The sequence below is a fragment of the Macrobrachium nipponense genome, chromosome 5 (genome assembly GCF_015104395.2).
Source record: "Macrobrachium nipponense isolate FS-2020 chromosome 5, ASM1510439v2, whole genome shotgun sequence".
NCBI classification, from domain to species: domain Eukaryota; kingdom Metazoa; phylum Arthropoda; class Malacostraca; order Decapoda; family Palaemonidae; genus Macrobrachium; species Macrobrachium nipponense.
This window is the reverse complement of record NC_061107.1, coordinates 90,557,964-90,581,527: the sequence shown is the minus strand read 5'-3', so window position 1 is coordinate 90,581,527 and position 23,564 is coordinate 90,557,964. Positions and strand designations below refer to the sequence as shown.

Sequence of the window (23,564 nt, the reverse complement as noted above, 5' to 3'; positions counted from 1 at the left end):
TCAAAAGTCAAAATCAAGACTTCATGACAAGCTATAAATCAGTTCTATGAAATGATCTCTCACTGCCCAGCCACAGTAATGATCGAAATTCAACCTCCAAAATAATCACTTTCAATGCTGAGACATTGCATTTCACGATGTATTTGGGAAGAATCAATTATTTTGGCAATCATAACTGATAATTATAATTATAATTTTCAACCATAACTTTTGTACTCCGCACTAAGTAGTTATTAATTTATCCAGCGGGATATTCCTATAAAAATTTCTGATGAGTCATAAAACAGTTTTTAAAAAATCAGCACTCAAACTGCGTTCATCTCTTCTTCTCAAGCTAAATTAACATTTACTCCTCCCTTGTTTTCTACAACCTTCCAAGACAAACCACGCCCACCTAATAGGGCGCACTTACCACAGGTTTCTGGACTCGAGAAGAACTACAACGTCCACTGATTCTTTTGCACAGCAATATGGTGTTGCTAAATATACTTCCAGTACTTTAATGTTTCCCTTATTCAGTCTCTAAATGAAACTAAATTTAATTTCTAATAGGGTTAGCCGATGAATCTCATAAAAATTGAGAGTATCACTCATTAAAATTGAGTGTACCACATCTCTATTTCATAAGCAATGTATTAAGTAAAATGACTCTTATTCAGAGCACTGGATGAAGTAAGTGGGGAGGAGCACAGCCAGTAGCCGAAGCGAGTGAGAATAGAACATATTAATGCAATTAAAGCGTTTCAAGAAAAAATGCAAAAAACGAAATAAAGCAAGAGAGAAGTGAAAGCAACGAACCCATTCGGCAGTTTACACGCATAATTATGGCTTTTCCTACTGTACTTGGAGGAGAAATGACTGGGATTAGTGTTTATACCCAGATAAGACTTTACCTTTACTAAAGCTGGCACCACTCGAGGAGGGAAAAAATGGGACACGCCCATTAACAAGCCATCATGACCAATCAAGGAACTTTATTTATTCCGTAAAGTAAGTCCGAGAGCAGCTTCTGAATTTTCCCCAGAAGATTGGAACTGTATTTGGTTCTGACAGCGACAGAAAAATCCTCTATCATCTTTTTCAAGCATTTTCTGTATCATGACCAACCACTTCCATAAAAAAAAAGAATAACGAAATTAATTTACAAAAAAACACTTGTGCCAAAAACCTCATCATCCTCGTCACCACTTTCACTCCCACGTAAGCCGTTTGCTTCTCCACTCTACACCACCGTTGTCTCTCTTCAAACACTAATTAATCTGAGAGTTTAAGGCTTGTTTCTCTCCCCGGTTCTGCGTGGTGACGAGAGAGAGAGAGAGAGAGAGAGAGAGAGAGAGAGAGAGAGAGAGAGAGAGAATTAACCATCTTTACAAAGATTTGGTGTTGGTACTTATTAGTAAGGGAACTAAGGAAGAGGACTAGCAGTAAATACATACGCACATGGATATTAACTTTTAGTATTTAATTTTACGGAAATAAATTCTGAATTAATAACGACAAAAGTAATACTAGTAAATCCACTCCTGCTCAGATTAAGGTAGTAGCAAAAATTCTGCAAAATGTACAAAACAACAGAAAACAAAGCGGGGCTATCGTTGCAATAAATTCAGTGTTTGCAAATATATGCTATAAAACTTTTTTAATGTATGCATGTAGGTACACACATTATACACAAACACACACACATACACACACATGATATATATATATATATATATATATATATATATATATATATATATATATATATATATATATATATATGTAATGCAGACGTCATAAATCTCCTTTTAAAAGTGGTGGCCCCAATTACCTTTCTCTGCCAGACAGGGCTGGATCACAATCAGTCTTATTTACCTATTCAACGCTTCCGACCTTACCCCTTCCTTGCATTTCTCTCTGAGCTCTTAACCGAAAAATACTGTCGACATCTCTTTTAATAGAGATATTATGAGTAATATTTTCTCTACGGTCCTCTGTGGTACCACCTGTCTAACTAACTTTTTCCAAATTTCACACCACCCTCCCATATCCTTTTCACGTCCCAATCAGGGTATCTGTCGATGATCAGCCGAAGCCAAGCATAAACAATTTATTCCAAGAAGCATTTTACAAATATATAATAATAGGAGTTACCCGTCGGTTGAAAAATTAAAACAAAGGCGAAATGAGGAAAGCATTGCAAGAGGTAGCAGTTCTTACACTTCGTAAAGAACTAAAGGAAAAATCTTCTACTGTGCTTTTAGGCACCTCTTCGCTGCATTACCGGCGCACAAAGACAATCCTCTGCCATTTTTCATTTTTTTTTTTATGGATAGGTATAGCCTGCCGGACCCCCCTCAGGGATTCATAACAGTTTTGTGAGGTCAAAGGCCTCGTGACCTTTTTACAATGATGACGAGAGATTACTCCCATGAGAAGTGCCATCAAGTTAATGTCTCTCTCTCTCTCTCTCTCTCTCTCTCTCTCTCTCTCTCTCTCCTCTCTCTCTCTCTCTTGCAATTTAAGACTCGCCTAAATCTTAGCACGCTATGAAAGACAAAAAACAAAAGGCGTGAAAGGACAGGGTCAGGAGGGAGGAGGGAGGAAGGAGGAGGACTGGAGCTGGTCTAAAGGAAAAAAACAAAATTGGAAGGTTTCAAAGCAGTGGATTCTAGGAATGTAAGAGGACGTTGAAATGTGAAGGAAATCTGAAGGTGGTCCCCTAAAAGATCTCCATTAAAATTATAACATAATAATTATTATCTTATCACTTTTGCATACATACATACATAGTACATACATACATAAATACATACACACGTACACACACATACATACATACATACATACATACATAACTACCATATCACCAAACGTACACACACCACGGATCACTACGTACATACATACATACATACATACCATAGCAATACATACATACATATCATACATACATACATACAATATATATTCTATATATATCTCTATATAGTATATATTATCTATGATATATATATATATATTGATAATTTATCTAAATTATTTAATGCTAATGTATTTCCCTAAATAATAAAAGAAATGAACAGGAGTGTGAATCATTTCTGATTAGAGAGTGATATGGACACGTTCGATGTTGGCTCTTTCTTTTTTCTCTCCTACCTCTACCCCATCTCTAGTATATAAAACAAAACACACACAAAATGGATTTTTAAGAAAACATGCCCATATTTAAATGTTTTATCGCCCACACCATCGATCGAACATGGGTTCCTCAGTTGCGAAAAAAACACCATTTGCATAGAATAGAGAGAGAGAGAGAGAGAGAGAGAGAGAGAGAGAGAGAGAGAGAGAGAGAGAGAGAGAGAGGCCAAGACTACAGCTGGTTGTTTTCTTTAAAATGAAGCGAACAAGAGTTCGTTACGAAATTATAGTTTCAGAAATGAAAAGTACCTTTTCAAAAATGACCTTTGAAATACTTCTCATGAAAATGACGGATGAGTATTCATTACTTTCGTAATCCCTATAATCCTAGTATAAGCTTAAATCTGAAAGCTTCGAATCACCACGGTATTTCCTTTTATCCAATCTACCTCAGTATAAATGGATCCAATCTACCTCATTATAAATGGATCCTCTCATTAAAATGAAAATGGGGAAATATATACTCACTCCCCATTTAGAATCTATTCCCTAAAAGTCAGCTCCAAACGTAATCCTGATTCGGAATTGAATCCCTGAACAGAACCCACGGCTTCGATTAACGTCTTTGATGATCCCTTTCGCGGAAGCTTCTCGCAACACGTGAACGACGACACAAGAAACATCTACCAACCAATCCGACACCGGGGACGCTCTTGTATGACGTCATTGGCTTTATGACGTATTTAACGTTATTGACGCACGTAACATATAGGTAATATATAGATGAATCATTTTCATGCGCACTACTTACGGAAAAAATAAAGACATACTGGTATTGATTTATTTATAGACTTATCGACTTATTTAAAGGAAGGTGATGTTCATGGCAAAGTCTAGAGGTTTCAAAACACATGGAATACAAGTTATTCATGTGTCAAATTTGCACATGCCATACGGATTAGCTGAAACTCACAAAAAACGAAACTCGATACAAATATTTCAGTTTTATAACAAAAGTATTAACGAAAATAATTTATCAAACACAAATAATTCCTTAAACAAATTCGAAATGCATAATGTACTGGCACCTACAGAAAATTCAAACTGTGTTCGTAAGGATAATTTCCATTATAACAGAGAATGAAAAAAATTGACGTGCCAGCTTAAAAGAACTCACAAAAGCACTCCAATACTCGATAAAATCAAATCACGGGAGGAGTGCAAACACCCCCCTTATCAACTATCGCACAAACTACTTAAGTCAACCAAAATATCGGTTAGGAGGCAGCCAAAGTCAAATAATGCACAAACAGATTTACACACGTTCCCACAAATCACAATTACTTGATAATAACCACTCAATAAAAAAAACGCATATACATCAAAGTAAAATACCATAACAAGGATTTAAATGAAGGGAGAAATTCAAAACTATTCAATGCTCACACCGTACCTGCAACCCACACACTCACGCAACCACAGTCACTCAATCCAATCCTAAGCGGAACCAAAAGATTCAATTGCATAGAAATGCATCTTAGGAAGGGGGGAGGGGGGATGAAAGTATAGGGAGGTGGGGAACAGAGGAGGAGGAGGAGGAGGAGGAGCAGACTGGCTTTTCTGGTTTCATGAGGAAAAAAGTGAGAAGATGGTGGGAGAAGCAGACGAAATGTAAGAAAGGGCGAGAATAAAGTAGGAGATACAAAAAAGTGGGATGGAGTAGAAAGCGATATACAAGAAGAGTGAAGAGAAGGGATTGAGGAACGGAATGGTGGTGGGGAGGGGAGGAAAAAGGGGAAAGGGGGAATTGGGAGTTGGGGCCGGGAAATAAGGAAATAGGAAGAGCAGAATCCTGCTGCAACGAGAAGGAGGGGGGGGGGGGGGGGGGGGGGGGGGGGGGGGGGGGGGGTGGGGGGGGGGGGGGAGCTCGAGGAACAAAGAATTATAGCAAAAAAAAATCAATGCGTCGATAAGGCCATGACTTTTCCATTTCTCCCAAAGGGACAACGAAATCGAGTCTACTATGATTAACCAGAATTGGGTCATCTGGCAAAGATGCCTACGGCAGCATCTTCGCCGCTAATAACAAAATGGAAAACGTGAAGCTGCGGTAGAGCGAATGAAATGGCAAAGTTACCGAACTATAAGAAAGGTTTAGCCTCGTGTTACTGAAATAAGCAAATCACGGAGATTAAAAAAAAAAAAAAAAAAAAAAAAAACAAAAAAAAAGGTCCCTTTTAATATGTCTCGCAAAATTCGCACAGCACCATAAAGAGCATCACGTAATGGTTTTATATGGTACTCTGGCAACAAAAAATAGATAGAAAGACCAACCAACGCTATTCGTAGCATCCGTGTGGCGCAATGATAAACGCCAATTTTGCATCAAAGGTAGAAAAAAATGTGCGTAAAAACGAGAATGAAAAACCCTAGAGATATCCTCAGTTCCTCTGTCTTTGGATCAACAACACGCGCTTGGGGAAAATTCACCTTCTAATATCCCTGCACGAGCTATAAATAACTACCAGTTGTAAGAAATCGGTGGGGAAATATATGAAAGGGTCCCTCCCCTCCCTACAGCATGACACACACACACACAGACACACACACACACACTCACACACACTCGACAACTGGTTCCCATGGAAACGCTGAGACGCATTTGTAGGTTGATCTAGCCACTTAGGGACAGCTAGCGGGAGGAGGAGCGAAGATGCTGAGAGAGAGAGAGAGAGAGAGAGAGAGAGAGAGAGAGAGAGAGAGAGAGAGAGAAATATCCTTACAGCCCCGAATTATATATATATATATATATAATATATAATATATATATATATATATATATATATATATATATATATATATAGTATATATAATGTATAACACGCCTATCAAAAGGTGCAGTCTACAACACTTACGTAGTTGAGCACCAAACAAAAATCCACTGGAAAGTTAGTTAAACCGTTCCTTCCCCAACAAAAGGAGACGCCTGAAAAATAAATTCCCCAAAAATAAATCCAAGTGACTGAAAACATCGGCTGTTGTATTCCTTGAGTATCTTTCAAAACAACCTCTGAGCCATCACATACTCGGAGCCCAAGAACCCAAGAAAAAAAATCAAATTAATATTTTAAAATGTGAGTATCTACCGAGGTGGAAGTGAGAAACTGAATAAAAGCACATTAAGACAATGGGAGGATGCAGGGTTATAAGAAAACTCAGAGTAGGACAAGACAAAGGATACCCAGAAACCGGAGATGAAAATTGCAGATAATGAAGAAGTATTAAAGGAGGCTGACGAAGGAAATTGCGGTAATGACAGAAGACAAGGAAATTAAGGTAAGGCAAAAACGGATAGTTGGGTCATAAAACCAAATTTACATTCTGGGATGAAAATCATACTGATGAAATAGGACGAAGAAAGAAAATATTTAAATGGAAAAAACTGGTGGAAATTAGGGTCGCTGCAAAAGAAATCAAGGGATAACCGAGGAACTGCTGAAACAAATGCATACAAATATTTCAATGATTTAACATCAGAGGAAAGAGAGCAAGAACAACTCTGCTGAACAATGGAAATCATGAAGAAGGTAACGATAAATATGACGGGGAAATTTACGAAAATGAAGGATAAGTTAGGTCAATTACGGTCAGGAAGGACAAACAAATGAAAAGTGACATAAAGCAAGAGATAAAAGTTCACAAAGTTAAAGTTAACGCATTTGAAAATTAGCGAATTGGAAAACTGCAAGTTACAATGGTAACAGTAACCTATAAAAAAACGAGGTCAATGGTAAGTAAGATTAATAAAGTTAACATGAATTTAAAAAAAAAAATAAAAACTCAACGAACAAAGAAGAAAACAAAGAAAATTTTAAAAATATCCTAAAACTTTTAAAAACAAAAGTAAAGCTTGAGGTCTATTATTAAAAACGCCAGATCTTAGCAAAGTTTTAAAAAAACAAATTCAAAACACAAGAGTAATCATATGACAGGTCCTGTGTAATAGTAATTAATTAATAAGGAAAACACTGGAAGAGTAAAAACATAGGCAGTCCGTTAAAAAATTATAAAAAACTTTTACACTGCAATAATAAATTGTTGTGAACGTGTTCCTGCATCAAAAGAATCCTCGTGGCCATGTTGAACAGAGTAGAATCTCATGCATTTACCACAAGCGTGACGAAACATTCAGAACTGGAATGTCGCACTACATGGCAGATTGCAACTTCACAATATCAAACATATACAATTTCAAGGGTCTTTTGGCACAAAAAAATTACATAAAAGTGAGTAAGTAAATAGTACAATCGATCATACTTCATGTAAAAAGTAGATTCACGGTTAATCTTCTACATTGAAAAAATAATTCTGTACAACTGTTCAAATAACATTCAATTGACTTTTAGATATTAATTATACAACTACAATTCACAGCAAATAAAGGTCATAACAAAGAAATAGAAATTACATGAACATTCCAACAAAAAGCCTTAAAAAACAACAACAACAAAAAAGGACTCCAAACATAGATTATATAACTCAGGCTTCGAAAAAAAAGTAATGTAAAAAATAGGCTCAAAAGAAAACTGTCAGTATTTCTCAGAAACATGACATAATTTAAAAAAAAAACTTCAACACGTTAATAACTCGGCGGAATTAACAGTGGTAATCCAATTAAAATATGGCATGACAAAATTTCTCGATTTTTTTAGTTCTTCGAGAAAAGGTCCATCGAAGTCGACTGCACACGTTTTGAAAAATAATGATTACAACGTCGATTTAATATTCTCACCTAGTGAAGTTTGTCTTCATATTTTTTTTTTCTAAGGATTGCCTTCTTCATTTCGACCCACCTTATGTTTTAATAATTACGCCATATTTTTTGCCTGAACTGCTAAATATCAATGCTTCTAGACTGTTATTTATTTATTTTTTCTTTTTGTAGAGCCAACATCCAAAATCAGGCGTACTCATTTAACATAACAATTGATGCGTAGCATCATTTTTGTTTAAGCTTACCAAACAATAAAAAAAATGCTACACTTCATTATCCCTGACACAAGATTTCATACGAAGCAAGCCTGCCTGTTGAAATACCACTACTGTTGATGATAACTGGAACAATCCTAAAAAAATGCCTACAGTTAAAATCAGAAATTTCCCTCATCTAATGAGATAGAAATGCATTTCTTTGTACAACTACACTCAATACATGGGATGCATTATTGTCCTCCTTTCATACCTCATACGCGTAAGAAATTCCACAAAGCCTAGCACCCAATCTTAGTGATTCAGCCCACGACACCAGCAAGACATGACTAACTTTGATATACAAATGGGCTATGCAACACCGACATACCAATCAACCTGGTTAATTAAGGCGACCAACAACCCGATTGTTCCAGTGATCTTTGACTACCCTATCTTACGAAGTCGGGTTGACACTAGATACGTACGTCTACCCGAAAATACAAACCCCCCCCCCTCTCTCTCTCTCTCTCTCTCTCTCTCTCTCTCTCCTCTCTCTCCTATCCTCTCTCTCTCTCGTTGCTGAAGTACCTACCACTCTCACTCAGCCAAAAATATAAAATAAAAAAATAAAAAAAAAAAAAAAAAAAAAAATCCAATCACCGGGACTGACAAGGAAGAGGACGATATAAAGCATCTCCTTCAATAACTAGTAAGCATTAGTCAAATTAAGTAGTTAGTTACGTACATGGCTGCTAGTCGAGTGTTTTGGCCCGTTCGTTCGTTCGTTCGTTCGTTCGTTCGAGAGAGAGAGAGAGAGAGAGAGAGAGAGAGAGAGAGACTTGCTGGAGTTACAAGTACTGTGCCATATTGCACATTACTTCTTAACCGAGAACTAAAAGGCCTCGGTTAAATTGGATGACCACATTCACAAGAAATTATAACATTCCCTCTTTGCACTGGAATGGAGAAAAACTTAAAATCTTTGCTAGCCGGTGATCTGCAAATAATCTTTTGGCCTCAGTAAAAAAAAAAAAAAAATTGGTTGAAGATTTTAGCTTCGAAAACTTCGAAAAAGTATTTGTCTACGGTTTGGGCTTCGAAGAAGTACTGATCTAAAGATTTTGCCTTCGACAAAGAGTACTGGTCACAGTTTTGGACTTTGACAAGCCCTGGTCAAAGATTGTGGGTCCACAGTTTGGCACTGGTTAAATGTTTTTGCCTTGAAAAGTATTGGTCAGACTTTGGCTTCCACAAAAATATTGGTGTTTTTGGCTTCGGAAAAAGTATTTGTAACAATTTTCGGCTCAAAATAAATATATAAATAAATAAATAAATCGGTTCAAGAATCCTGCTTTGGAAAGATATCGTTCAAAGGTTTGGAAAGATATCATTCAAAGATATTGGAAAAGGTCAATATCTTTGTCAACATTTGGCTTCAAAAAACCATTGGCCAAAGATTCTGCCGTCAAAATATTACTGATAGATGATTGAAGGCACAGGTCAGATTCTGACTTCGACAAAATTACTGGCTAATTTACTTTAGCTTCAAAAAAAAATGTCGAAAAATTTGGCTTTGAAGAAAGAATTGGTCAGACTTTGACTTTCTGAGAGAGAGAGAGAGAGAGAGAGAGAGAGAGAGAGAGAGAGAGAGAGAGAGAGAGAGAGAGAGAGAGATTTTTCCTTAGAAAAAGTACTGATCATCCACGATTACCCTACAAACATGAATTCTAGATTATAGACCTCAAAACTGACTGAAACGAACGAGGCTCAGCAACAGCTGAAATGGGGGTTGGGGTTGGTTTCGATTTAGCCAGACTTACGCTAGCACATGTCCATGACATTAAATATTTTACAAAACGTGGTAAATAAGTATAATACAACGAAAACAGGCTCTTTCCACAGAAATCTACTTAACATACTAATTACAAACAGCTAGTCTGCTACACACATATAAGTATATACAAATATACATTTTACATCTTAAACAACCGTACCCATACTAGGGGTACAGGGAAGGACCAAGGATGAGGAAAGGGGGATTCCAAGAACCTGGGTACCTCAGGTCCTTGATGCCCACTCCATTTCAAAAGGGGGTTATCTTGAGAGGGGGTATCAGGAGGTTTATTCATCCATACCCTTGCAGATGGTAGCCAAACTGCGCAAGCGCTAATCCTCTCTCTCTCTCTCTCTCTCTCTCTCTCTCTCTCTCCTCTCTCTCTCTCTCTCATGCTAGTGCTCAAGTCAAGGACCTTGATCCCTCCAAAGAATATATAACAAATAATATTCTCCCCAGCTAAAAAAAAAAAAAAAACTGAAATGAAAAATAAAACGGCAGGTGGGTCCCATTTGACTTCCCATCTCACCACTCACAATGGGATCCTTTCTTCAGGTGGAGGGATCTTCAGGAGAAGGGCTTTGGGAAGGAGGGTGATGAACATGAAGATGGCTAAGTGGAGGAAAGGGGAAGAAAATGGGGGGGGGGGAGTGAACTGAGAGGGTAATGCTATGTTTATCTCCTCCATTTTAAACACTGAGCTGCTCTAGGATACCCATCCTTTAATTTCCTAGCGCCCGTGGTTGGTGGTGCGTTCCGCTCACACCCATGCACACCCGTATTTCTTCCTTCCAGGGATGAGGGAAGAAACATTATGGGTATGACTGGAAGAACAAGTGCGCCTCTGTTGAGCTACACAGTTTCTTAGGTTTGTGGTTCCTGCTTGACTGTTTTAGATTGCAGGTGGCGTAGACAGAAGAAAAAATATCAGTTATAATCCGAATCATGTGGGGCCCACTGAAGTAACCTTCAGCCAAGCCATCTATTAATCTATCTCGGTCTTGCTGAAGAAATAATCACCCTATATACTCTTTATTTGATCTACCTCCCTTTACACGAAAGGTTGAGCAGCAAGCAAAAAGAAAGACACACGAAATAAAAACACAATAAAAAGTCACATGATAAATGAACACCATATTCTTTGGAACTTGAATTTCAAGTCAATGGCCCTTGTAGGCTTGTTCTATATGAATATGAGTTTACTTTCTAAATAATAATAATAACAACAACCAGATATGTCCAAGGGCAATGCAAGGGTAAGAAGAGGAGGAGGGCGACAAAAGCTACAGCTCTCCAGAACCAGTTATACGCAGTCCTCAGCGACCAACGTAATGGTCACACCAGTGTCGACTGGCATTTGCAAATGAATAATAAACAAGAAAAGGCTAGCAAGAAAGTCAAAGTACGACGGAAATTTAACGGAAATCAATGCTTTTCTTAGGGAACTTGAAATTTCTTTAAACTCTCCATCATAAAACGAAAGAAAACCAAAATTTATTACGGCAAACCAATAAAAAAAAAATTAAATCAATTTTTCTGTCATAAATATTGACAAGACAGAAAATGCAACAAACAAGTATATAACTGTCTATCTTGATGACTGAAAAACTAAACCTTTAACAACAAAACTTTCTTACCTGAAGTGGAAAACAAAAAATGCCCAAACACAAAACAATAAAACTCGGTGCAATTTTCTTATCTGAAGTTGAAAAAACTAAAAATAGCACCACTTAAACAATACAACTCGATGCACGTTTTTTATTCCCGAAAGACAAAAATGTAAAAATAGGCAAACTCGTCGTTCCGTTTCGGACACCTGGCGATGCTTTTAAAGAGAAAGAGCAAGCATTTCCGTCATTGCTATGTGCAGATGGAACAATGTCCCCCAAAAACACACACTTGACGTTTGCAAGAACAGGAGGAGGAGGAGGAGGAGGAGAAGGGGGAGGAGGAGGAGGAGGAAGAGGGAGGAATGCAAGGACCATGCCATTTTTATTGCTGCTGCAGTCAACACAAGAGATGGAAAGAGGTGTGTGTGTGTGTGTGTGCGCGCGTTTGGTCCGGTGGGGGAGAAGGCCAGGGCTCTAAAACCAATTAAAATGAGAAAGAATCGCTCCATGTTCTTTAATATGCCGTTAAAGTCAGTCTCTCTCTCTCTCTCTCTCTCTCTCTCTCTCTCTCTCTCTCTCTCTCTCTGCAGTTGTTTTCAGTAACATTATGTTGACCATCAACCCAATTTGATATTTATTACCTACTTGTTCTCAAATCTAAAATTCTCGGTAACCCTCTATTCACTTATGTTTGGTTAATGCATGTGTTCTAACGTGACGTAAACTTTCTCTCTCTCTCTCTCTCTCTCTCTCTCTCTCTCTCTCTCTCTCTCTCGAAGGGACACGTTATCGATTATTGATTCAGTCTTGTGCCCAATCACGGAAAGAGGCATAAGGCAAAGACGGGACGGAGGCATCTCGTGGCAGAAGATGCTACTGTCATCACTGGACTCCAGAAACAAACATCATTAAAACGAAAGTACCGCCATCGGGAAGACCACAGAGGAACCGAACAGGGGGAAGTGGCACAAGAAGTGAGGTGCCAAAATAGGATTCCACATTTGAGGGGATATTTAGTAAAGATCAATATATAATAACTGATGTATCGCAAGGGGGTCGTTAACAACAATAACAACAACAGTTAGAACATTATTAATACGAAACAAGAAAAAAGGAACATAAGAATTGTAGATTCACTCCTTTACTATTGTTACACGTGTAGAATGATGGTGATACACGCAATTAAAAATTACAAGCACGAATGCCAGTGAAGAAAGCAAAAAAGGTGGACTTGGCTAGTTCTGCTGGTTAAAAAACATTTTACAAGTTAACTTATGCCCTTTTACAATTCCATAGTAAAATGCTCCCTTTTTTTTATAACTCTCGCCCTTCCTTTTTGGTATCTCTCTCTCTCTCTCTCTCTCTCTCTCTCTCTCTCTCTCTCTCTCTCTCTCTCTCTCTCTCCGTGCAAAAGAGATGAAAAGAAACATGATTCGTGACCTAATTTGTAACCTATCAAGAGGAGTCCGAGATTTAGGGAACACGGCATCCTAAGAGCAGAAGTTATATATATATATATATATATATTATATATATATATATATTATACATACAAACGGTTTGTGTGGAGTGGTGTGTGTGTGTGGTTGTGTGTGTGTGTGTGTGTATGTGTGTGTGGTGTGCATGAAAATATATCTCGAGCACACATACTGTAAAATTGAAAATATCTACCAAATCAATTAAAAAAAAAAAAAAAATTTCTTTCACAAACGTGTAAGCATAGCTCCCAATTATGACGCGGAATTCTACCAAATCTGCCGGATTTCCTGTGAACAAATATGAAAGAATATACTTGAAGTGCCATTTGACGGACTGCTGTTTTCCGTTTGTATTAGCACGTAATTAAAATGGCAACTAGGAGCCAAAAGTGCACGACCTATTCAATTAATTTATGTGAATATTCTGGCCTATGACCTGCGTTTTGTGACGTCTTTTGCATAGCGGCCGCAAAGGCGACATCTACCAGCATTATCTTTGGCTTTCACGTGGTCACTAGCTACGCCTGGGCTGCTATACTTCATTCAAATGAAAACAGATAGAGGTGATTACGTATTGTATTATAATTCGGAGGTGATGTGTTGTTGATAACTTTCTGTACAAGTGCTTGCATCAGCTGATGTTACGAAAACCCTATTCATAAGAATTCCACTCATAATCAGCAGTTGCGGAACGAATGTAACAGTGTGACAGCTCCTTCTATAATGTACTTCTTTAAGGCCACCCACTCTTGGGAGGAACAGTTTCTAATAATGTGTCTATAACCATTTATCCATATATATATATATATATATATATATATATAAAATATATATATATATATATGTATGTATATATATAGCGTTTGTGTGTTGTAGCAGTAGTAGTAGTAGTAGAAGCAAGAGCCCGTGCTGAAGCTAAAGACTTGGATAATGGCTTAAACTGTTGGTACCAAAGGCACAGGCACAGCTATCTAGTAGTGTGGACGGGCTTATAATGCCCACTTTTTTTCTTTGCCCTTGCATAAAAAAAATCCTTTATAACTTTCTTCCCATGCACCTAAAGAAAACAGTGAAACCTAATTTTTGGATAAAGAATCGAGCAGGTAAAAGTAACACTTGAAAACGTAAAGGTACAATAACAAAAATAATAAAACGAAGTAGATATCCGAGTTGCAAATGAGAATTATGGCTGAGCAGAACATCTACAAGAACTTATTCAGTCATAAAAATCAAGACCGGTGTAAAATTCTCTCTCTCTCTCTCTCTCTCTCTCTCTCTCTCTCTCTCTCTCTCTCTCTCTCTCTCTCTGACAAATACACAAACAAGCATATACCACACAGTACTACGCCCTGCCCGCGACAATACCCCAGACAAGATAAATAAGCAAAATCATGTTTCAACGACAATAAAATCAAAGCAATTATGGGCAACAATGGCTGGATAAAGAAAGGTTAACCTTCCCATAGATACCCTTAAACCTAGGGAAGAAAGGGGAGAAGAAAGGGGGAGAGGGAGAGAGAGAGGCTAGAGAAAAGCCTAGCAGAATCACCACCCATGATCTGGGGTCAAAAGGACGCAGAAGCAACACATAAAAAAAATCCCTGATTTGGGAAAGAAAAGAAGAAACGAAGGAAAAAAGCAAAAACAAGAGATGCTGCTGGGTGAAGACTGCTTAAAACCACAATGACAAGCGCCAAAGTTTCTTCGGCGCAGTCGAGTTTTCTGTACAGTGTATAATGTTACATGAAACTTTTAGTCACGACCCGGAGGTGTCCTGTCTAGTTGGCACATATAGCGGTGAAAGACGCACGATAGTTGCTGACTTTGACCTTACATGAAATTAAAAACTGCTGAGGCTAGAGGGCTGCAATTTGGTATGATTGATGATTGGAGGGCTGACGATCAAAATGCCAATTTGCAAGTGACTGAGTAGGAATAAAAGGACAAAGAAGAGACTTACTAAAATTCACTTGCTTTAGAAGAAAAGAGATCTAAAGGAAAAAAAGAAAAAGGGACATATAGGTGACCATTATGATAATAGCCCAATAACAGGGAGAGCTCCCTGGGGAAAGTCTTCTGTGCTGTAACACTATAACAAAAACAATGTCTAAGTGGACAGCTGAGAGGCCAGATAAAGAGTAGGGTCTGAAAATAGGTCTTTCAAAATAGGGAGACACGTCCTCCTCAATAAGAACTTGAAATTGATAATAAGGGGAACAGGGATGTGATGGCAGTACCGTCATCTCTCTCTCTCTCTCTCTCTCTCTCTCTCTCTCTCTCTCTCTCTCTCTCTGATCAAACAGATGTGGGGATGTGGGTACATAACTACAATGGAGGGAGACGAAGAAAGACTAGGCGAATGGCTATTAAAGCTTATTTTAAGGAATACAAAAAAAAGACGCGGGTAACTTCTCTTTTGAAAAGATGAACAAGGCAAGGCAAAGGCAAGGCAAACGACTAAAAACAACCAAAAAAGATGAAAAGGGAAATAAAAGAACGCTAAAATAATTAAACCAAATAATAAGTCGTCTAAAATCAAGGCAAGCAAGCAAGCAAGCACGCAAGCAAACAAACAAAGAGCCACGCAGAAGGCGCGTCATCCCAAAACAGGTATAAATAGAATTGTCCCAATTATATGAGACAAAGGAATTTGCTAAGGACTGGAGATCACAATAGTTGGGTGAATATAAATAGTCTGATGTGTTGGATACAAATGGAGCCTATTTGGTCATTTATTCACCTACCCATTTATTCCAACACTTCCCTATTTCTATGCTTATTTATTCATCAACGTATTCGTTCAAGTACGTCATTACATATTCGCTCATATACTGCTCGTCATTTTCAATTCAGATCTTTACAATTTATCAACTCATCACAAAGTTTATTTACCGGTCCTACTGAGTTTTCTTTCATATAATCAAAATGGAATGTCACTGCACCATTGGATAAAAAAAAAAAAAGGGGGGTGGGGTGGTGTCCATTACAAGTTAAAATGGTGGCACGCTACACAAAAATCATTTCAAAAATTAAATACGAAAACCACAAATCAATCAAACCTGTTTACAAAAGTAAGAAAAATAGACATTCCATCTCTCTTGAAACAATTCAAAATTATTTGAAAATGCGAAAAGCCACTACTGTGGCACAACGCAGCCTATTGCACAAATGTGAATAATGAGACGACATCAAAACACTACAGTCACAAAGCGACATGTATAAATCATTACACATCATATGGCACTACAAGGAAACGGAACTAAATATAAAACGGTTCATAATCACACGAATATATACATATATACTATATTTATATATATATATATATATATTATATATCATCAAAGTCACATGAAAATACGAAAAACCAATATTATTTCACTAGAGGCATGTTTTCAAAATCACATGAAAATATGGAAAAACAATATAATTTCACTGAAGACATGAAAATATGAAGAGGCGAAAATAAGTCCAAACCATCATAATTACAATAAATTCTGAAGATACCAACAAACGACCCACAATAAAAACAAACTTTTCAAAAAACATGAAAATATAAACAAACAATAAGTTGGCATACTGTACAACCTCATGAAAACGTCAACAACCAGCAATACGCCGAACACATTTCATAATCACAAACATGTGAAAACTTATAACATAAAACATTTCATGATAGCAAACATGTGAACACTTGTAACATGAAACTTTTCATAATCACAAACAAGTGAACACATATAACATACAACTTTCATAATCCAAACATGTGAAAACTTATAAGACATTTCATAATCACATGAAAATGTGAAGAAAAGGCAGTATGGCATAAACATGATTCATAATCACATGAGCAAATGGAAAAGCCACAACAGGGTGCCATAAAAATATAGTGTGGCAGCATATAGGAAGGCCATATATATATTTGTAGTAATTATGATTTCTCTTTATCTCTTTATTTCACTTGATGAACAATTCATAGTTAACTGGAAAAAATGGGATTTCCAGAAAAAGCTGAGCACAACTCATTGTCATCAGGTCTGAATTCTTTATGGAAATTTTACTTAACTGCTTTTATTAACCAATCATTGTCTTCCTAACCGACAACTTTTCCGTTCTATTTGGCCGGATGAATTATTATCTTCTTGGTTAAGAAATACCTCAAAGTGTACAACGTTTGATAACCAATTTTGTGTTTCTTTGAATTTGAGAACTTGTTTTTCCAAAGCGTAACTTCCAAAGTTATCGTTTCCTTTTAAAGGCGTGTTTTAACTTTTTTTTTCCGAGAGCTACAAAGTTATATTCATATGATACCGTGACTCAATAAAAAGAACAAATAAACTGCATAGAAACAATAAAAGTCCATCGTTCCACCCCCCCCCCCCTCCTCTCACCCTGTCTCCACCACCACCCGCCCGCTCAAAAATTTGCGTGAGTGAACGAAACTGCGAAAGGGTTCATGTAGTATATGCAAAGGACAAAACATGGACAGCAACACAAATTTTTAATATTAATAAATAATAATAAAATAATGTGTACAGTTAAATACTTTTCTGATAAACTACTCAGACTTTTGTGCACAAATGGGAACGCTAACTACATCCAAATATGTTTTCTAAGAGAGTGGGAGCAAATCTCTCTGAAATGAATGGCAACCCATATCGGAAATTGGTAATAGAACCATCAGTTATTTATGAACTAAATACTCAAAATGGTGAAATATTGGTACCAGGAATCGGGAAACAAAAACAAAAGGTGAAATGGGTACTTTTTCACTCTTGCAACTGGTAAGGTTTTCTTACTTCAAATCTATCAGTTCTCATCCCTTTGAAATGAGGCATCTACACATCCTATTTTGACAAAGAAGTCCAAACAACGAAAAATGGGAAGATAATCCATAACTTCTAAATATGAATGAGATGATCTGGCAATAATCGGCAATTCAAATTCAGTAAAAAAGCATGAAATAGAATTTGAGCATTGCTCTCGAAAATGTACATATTTAGCCATAACTGAACAGTCAAAGATTCATTCCAAAGTCAAAGAAAAACTCGTAAATATGATCCTACAATAAACATGACACCGCCAGTTTACAGCGTTTTTAACAAAGAATGAGACCATTTTACAAAGTAAAAAACAGATTTATTGTATCAATTACATAAAACAGTTTGCTGCAGCAGCACTAGAAAGCTTTTAACCCATTGATTTTATTTACCTAAATAATTACACTAACATCACGCCATCAAAGGTAAACACACACACACACACACACACAGAGAGAGAGAGAGAGAGAGAGAGAGAGAGAGAGAGAGAGAGAGAGAGAGAGAGAGAGAGAGAGAGAGCTTCTAGCCTACCCCCAACTAGAACGAACAACTGTACACCATCTTCATAACGCAATTTAGCAGATTGCTTGCATACCCAGCAAAAGATGCCAGAAGAGAAAATGCCCAAAAGTACACTTTCGATGCAAAACACTTGTAACCCAAGTAGTACCATTTAATGAACCTTACCAAGAGGCAATAAAATTATTCATTTTAAACGGAACTGAGCAATAGGAAGACACCCAACCATATAAATAGAAAAAGATTTAGCCTAACTCAACTTCCAAGTTCTTTGTGCATTGCGTTTGTAAATATATGTACATCGAAAGTCAAATTTACCAATATAAACATTAAATATTTCGTGACGAACTGCTAATTCTCCCTATTCCGTGCAGCGTCTTCACTGCATTCACAAATTCGGATTCAAGTGTGAAGGGAAAAAGCATTCTTGCCCATTGCGGAATAGACGAGTTGAAAATGTGACATATTGGCAATTGTATTAACTAAGACCTGGTGAATGTGACCGGTGAGGCATGAATACCGCTCCGCAATGTTACGCGACAGTTTTATTTACATAAAATTAGCTCATATCATTACACATATACACGACCTTACAAATGTCCCAAAGTGCCCTGCATTAAATTAGTCTATTTTGAAAAATTATCGCTGATGACGAACGGAGAAAATGACTAGCTTAAATATGGAAAAAATTTAAATCATAAAAGAGGAAATTGTTCTTCAACGAGATATCTCAAACCCTTATGAAAACAAAATATCCACTACTTGAAGGGATGTTTGAAGTAAATTTATACGAATATCGACGGTATAAATAAAAAAAAATAAAAACGATCAATGAGGTAAAACTATAAGGAAATAAGATCAGCCCCTTTGAACAAAAAAACGCAGGAAAGTCAAAAACATCAGAAGAAAATTCCCACTCCGAAAACGGCCGGATCAGGTCGTATCATACTGGCCTCAAGTGATTTCGGTGCCTAATACTTCAGGCAGTGTGTAAGGCTACTTTAGGTTACGTTCGGATAAACTAGGAAGTTAAGTTGTGTTAGTTCAAGTTAGGTAGTGACCGAAAAAACTTGCGGCTGAAGCGACTCGGGTCCGACATGACCGGAATGCCGGAATCCACAACAGACCGAACCGAAAAAACACGTTCCAATAAGATCGCTCAAAGAATATTTTCCCAACTTCCACCCCCCCACCCCCCTGGCTCCACATCCCACGCCCCCTACAAAAGTCAAAGCAGATAAAAAATCACGGAAGATAAAATTTAAACCACTATTACAATATCTTTCATATTAATAATTCCACTATATACATACACAAAAGAAAATCCGCTACATCACATCTATGTATAGAGAAGGACTGCAAAAAGGGCGAACTTCCCTATATCAGATTGAAAAAAAAACCTTATCAGTTGACTGACGTATCTCATTCATCTATATTTAAATTTCAGTGCATAAAAAACATACAATGTCAAACGCATGTTCTGTCACCGGACTCCACAACAGTCGTCTCACATATGTAAACATTGAAAGACAGACGAGACCAACAATTCTGTATTAGCGCTCGAAAATAAATGAACGGCAGAACGCGGTGTTAGAATACACTGCGATCTACTCCTACTCCTTGACTGACCCTCTTGGAGATTGATTACGGTCGACCTTGAAATCCATTATTGAGTAAGAAAGCAAATGCAGGGCTCGCCTCCCGGCCGCCACCAACCACACACACACTCTCTTTCTCTCTCACTTCCTTCAGGAGTATAATTGATCACAAGACTAACTCCTCCTCCTCCTCCTCCTCCTCCTCCTTCTCGTCCCTCCCCCCCTCCTCTACCGACTCCGTCGTTGTCGCCGCCGCCGCCGCCGCCGCCGCCGCCTCCCCTTTGTATTTCCTCCTGCAGCAGACACACCTCCTCCTACTACATACCTGCAGCTCCAGTTTTCATCTCGGGAAGTTAGCCAGAAGTGTCCTCCCGACAAGAAGGGAATATGGAACTTCCGAAGCGGTCGCACAGGAGAATAATCCGACCAAAGGCTGCTCCTGGCCCTGCTCCTGCTCCTGCTCCTGCTCCTGCTCCTGCTTCTGCTGCTGCTGCTCCTGTTGCTGATGACGACGACGATGATGATGATGATGACGATAACGACGGCGGTGCTGAAGGTGTGGGGAGCATCGCCCGCATATAAAGAGGACCAAAACGACGACACAAGCTTTCCACTGAGATCAACTGTACATAGATAGAGAGAGAGAGAGAGACCACCACTTCTAAAAGGCCCTGTCCGAAATGACTCGCGAAAGTCCTGGGACAAGACTCCTTGGTGAAGATTTCTCTCTCTCTTTTTTTTTTTATTTCCTTTTATGCGAAACGTGAACGGTTATTCATCAGGGGGGGAGGGGGAACAAAAGGCAACATTTGAGGGGAACGGACAAAAGCCACCGTCTACGGTAACAGGCGAAAGCCGAGGGGAGACTAGAGGGATGGTGAGACAGAGACAGAGAGAGACTTGTCCCCCTTCTCTCCGCACTGGCCTAACGCAGACTAGCACGACGACTCGACGACTAGTGTGAGGAGGAGGAGGAGGAGGAGGAGGAGGAGGAGGAGGAGGAGGAGGAGGAGAGAGAGAGAGAGAGAGAGAGAGAGAGAGAGAGAGAGAGAGAGAGAGCTCCCAGTGTGACCTTTACCTTCCTTCAGTGCCACACGCCGATGGCACGATAACTACACAGTGCCACTTCTTATTTATGCGCAAAACGGCGTCGCACCAGCGGGTTACCGTGACGATCGGGATCTTAGAAGGACCTTCGCGGAACCTGACGGATGATGTAAGCTTCTAAGGATAAGGCTGCATCGCTGCTAAAGAAACTGTTCCCAGAGAAAGGGCTTCATGATAGCACGTTGGACGTAAAAATGTGTTACAATCTCGGAGAGAGAGAGAGAGAGAGAGAGAGAGAGAGAGAGAGAGAGAGAGAGAGAGAGAGAGAGAATCTGGCAGCATTCTCTTTAGCAAAATACAGATATCCAGGCCACCCAACTTTCTTTGCCATGTTATGACTGGTAAACCGATAATTTTATGCTCGGCTAATTGGTTATTAAAATAATTATTCCAAGAATTCTTTGTCAGCTAGTCGACGGGACAAGCCGGGATAAAAAGCAACGTATTAAAAACTTTTCTACTGATAAATAACGAACTTCCAACAAGCGTTATCCTTGGTGTAAGGAGTAGAAATTAAGCGTACATGGATGAGAAGGATTTCTGACCGTGTGACTATTGAACACTATCATCATAAATTATTCAAATCTCCTGATATATTCATATAGAGCGATGTAATACTTCTTTTGTGAAGCAGCCTGGGGAGCTTTGTTTTTCCTAAAGGAAACAATCAAGACCTATTTTCAACATTCTGACACACTTGCCATAAAAATATAAATTTATTCATTTTCTAGAAAAGGCAAGAAAATAGAAGTTTTATTCAATTACTATAAATGAGATACTTTACATCACTCTCAAGCAAAGAGTGACTCCTGATAAGAAGGACAAAGAAAAAAAATACAACATAGAAGACAAATCGACAACAAATAAGCATCCACACACACACATGCACAATTTTATCAACAAGGAAGGAGAAATTAATAATAACAACACCAACAACAACCACCAGGCAGCCAAATGGCAGAAATACTACAAACGCCAGTGGGCTTCAAAGCAGCATGAGCAGAAAGCCTCCCCCTTAGCAATTACGAGAGTGGCGTGCGCACCGAAAACATGACTCACGACCAGGAATGTTTTGAGTTTACGGACAATATCAAGGAAGCAAGCCAGAGCAAGCAAGAAACAAGGAAGGAATCAATGGGTGGGGGGTGGGGGGCGTGAAAGGGCCAATGTCCAGACATTCAAAGAAAACAAAAATTTCAAATAGAAAAAGCAAAGAAGCAATATGACCAAAACCCATTTTCCAGTTTGCTGAGTCACACGTAAATACACGAACACCCTCACGCGCGCTGATCGAACGCTAACGCCCAGTAATTCGGTGTCAAGGACAAAACCAAATCTTTATTCATCCATAATCGCTGGCTGTGTTGAATCAGAGGAAGGGGGGGTGGATGAGGGAGCGGGGGAGAGGGGGGTGAGCTCATGTCCACAATGACTCACGTTTTGAACTTTTATTGTGCTTGTTTGGTTTCGATGCGAGTAAAAATGATTACAGAACCTAATATTCCAAGGAACAAAATGGTGATTACGAAACAAAATCCTTCCAAGTTTATTATAGAGCTAAAATATTGTTTTCCTTAATCAGCAGAGCATACAAATACTTTCATAATCAAAGAAACAAACGTTACCGCTATGGAGACATGCAGATTGAGACGGACACTTGGAAGAGAGAGAGAGAGAGAGAGAGAGAGAGAGAGAGAGAGAGAGAGAGAGACTAATATTAATGACAGACCGGGACTTTTAAAATATGAAAGGACACGCGGAATACGAGAACCAAGAGTACTCTTCATGAAGGATTCCGCCAATACAAAATGACGGAAACGTTTCTTCAAATGGAAACATGCAGAAGCACAAACAAACACATCCACACGCACGTGCACGCACACGTATAAATATTAGATTTTTTTCTCTATGTCACATACACGTTGGCCGTCGGTATGTGCCGCCAATACGAAAAGCCGTAAATAAAGAAACCTCTAATAACCAGACGAACAGCTGACAATAAGACGCAGCGCGGGATACGAATATCACTTTCAACAACTTGATCTCCTCCTCCTCCTCCTCCTCCTCGTCTTCTTCTTCTTCTTCTTCTTCTTCTTCTTCTTCTTGTTCCCATGACTCAGAGACCTCGTTCTCAACAATCCGAAGGCAGGCAGGACCAAACTGCAACATAAAATATCCGAGAAGAATTGGTAACACGAAGGTCCTAAAAAAAAAAAAAAAAACATTTCCGAGAATACGGTTCCGTTTATTTACGGATCTCAAGCGGAAGTCAAGTTTCACCTTACACAACAATACAGAGGAATTCGTTTCCCATTTTTTTTTTCGCGCGGTTGCAAAGAAAATTCCGTAAAAAAACTATTAAGACGAACCTTTTGGGTACCAGAAAAAACATTTGTTGCCCTTTTTTGGATGGATTAAAGAAACTCAAAACACTGCACCAATATCATGGCTGGTAGGTTTCGCTTACGCAATTTCTCAAGCGTAGTCACGATACATCATGACAC

At 38.4% G+C, this 23,564-nt stretch overlaps 1 protein-coding gene across 20 annotated transcripts in view; it reads right to left on the bottom strand.

Moving 5' to 3' along the window:
• Positions 1 to 23,564, bottom strand: part of LOC135215498 (histone deacetylase 4-like) — a 434,451-nt gene that overhangs the window by 171,583 nt on the left and 239,304 nt on the right. For 3 of the 20 annotated variants that reach the window (XM_064250286.1, XM_064250289.1, XM_064250287.1), the window contains exon 1: positions 20,279 to 20,890. The exons of 16 other annotated variants lie outside the window; for them this stretch is intronic. In XM_064250286.1, coding sequence (XP_064106356.1) covers positions 20,279 to 20,297 — 19 coding nt within the window. In that variant the 5' untranslated portion in view covers positions 20,298 to 20,890. Of the gene's footprint in view, positions 1 to 20,278; positions 20,891 to 23,564 lie in introns of those variants that run through there. One more of the 20 variants, XM_064250290.1, reaches the window with a different exon arrangement.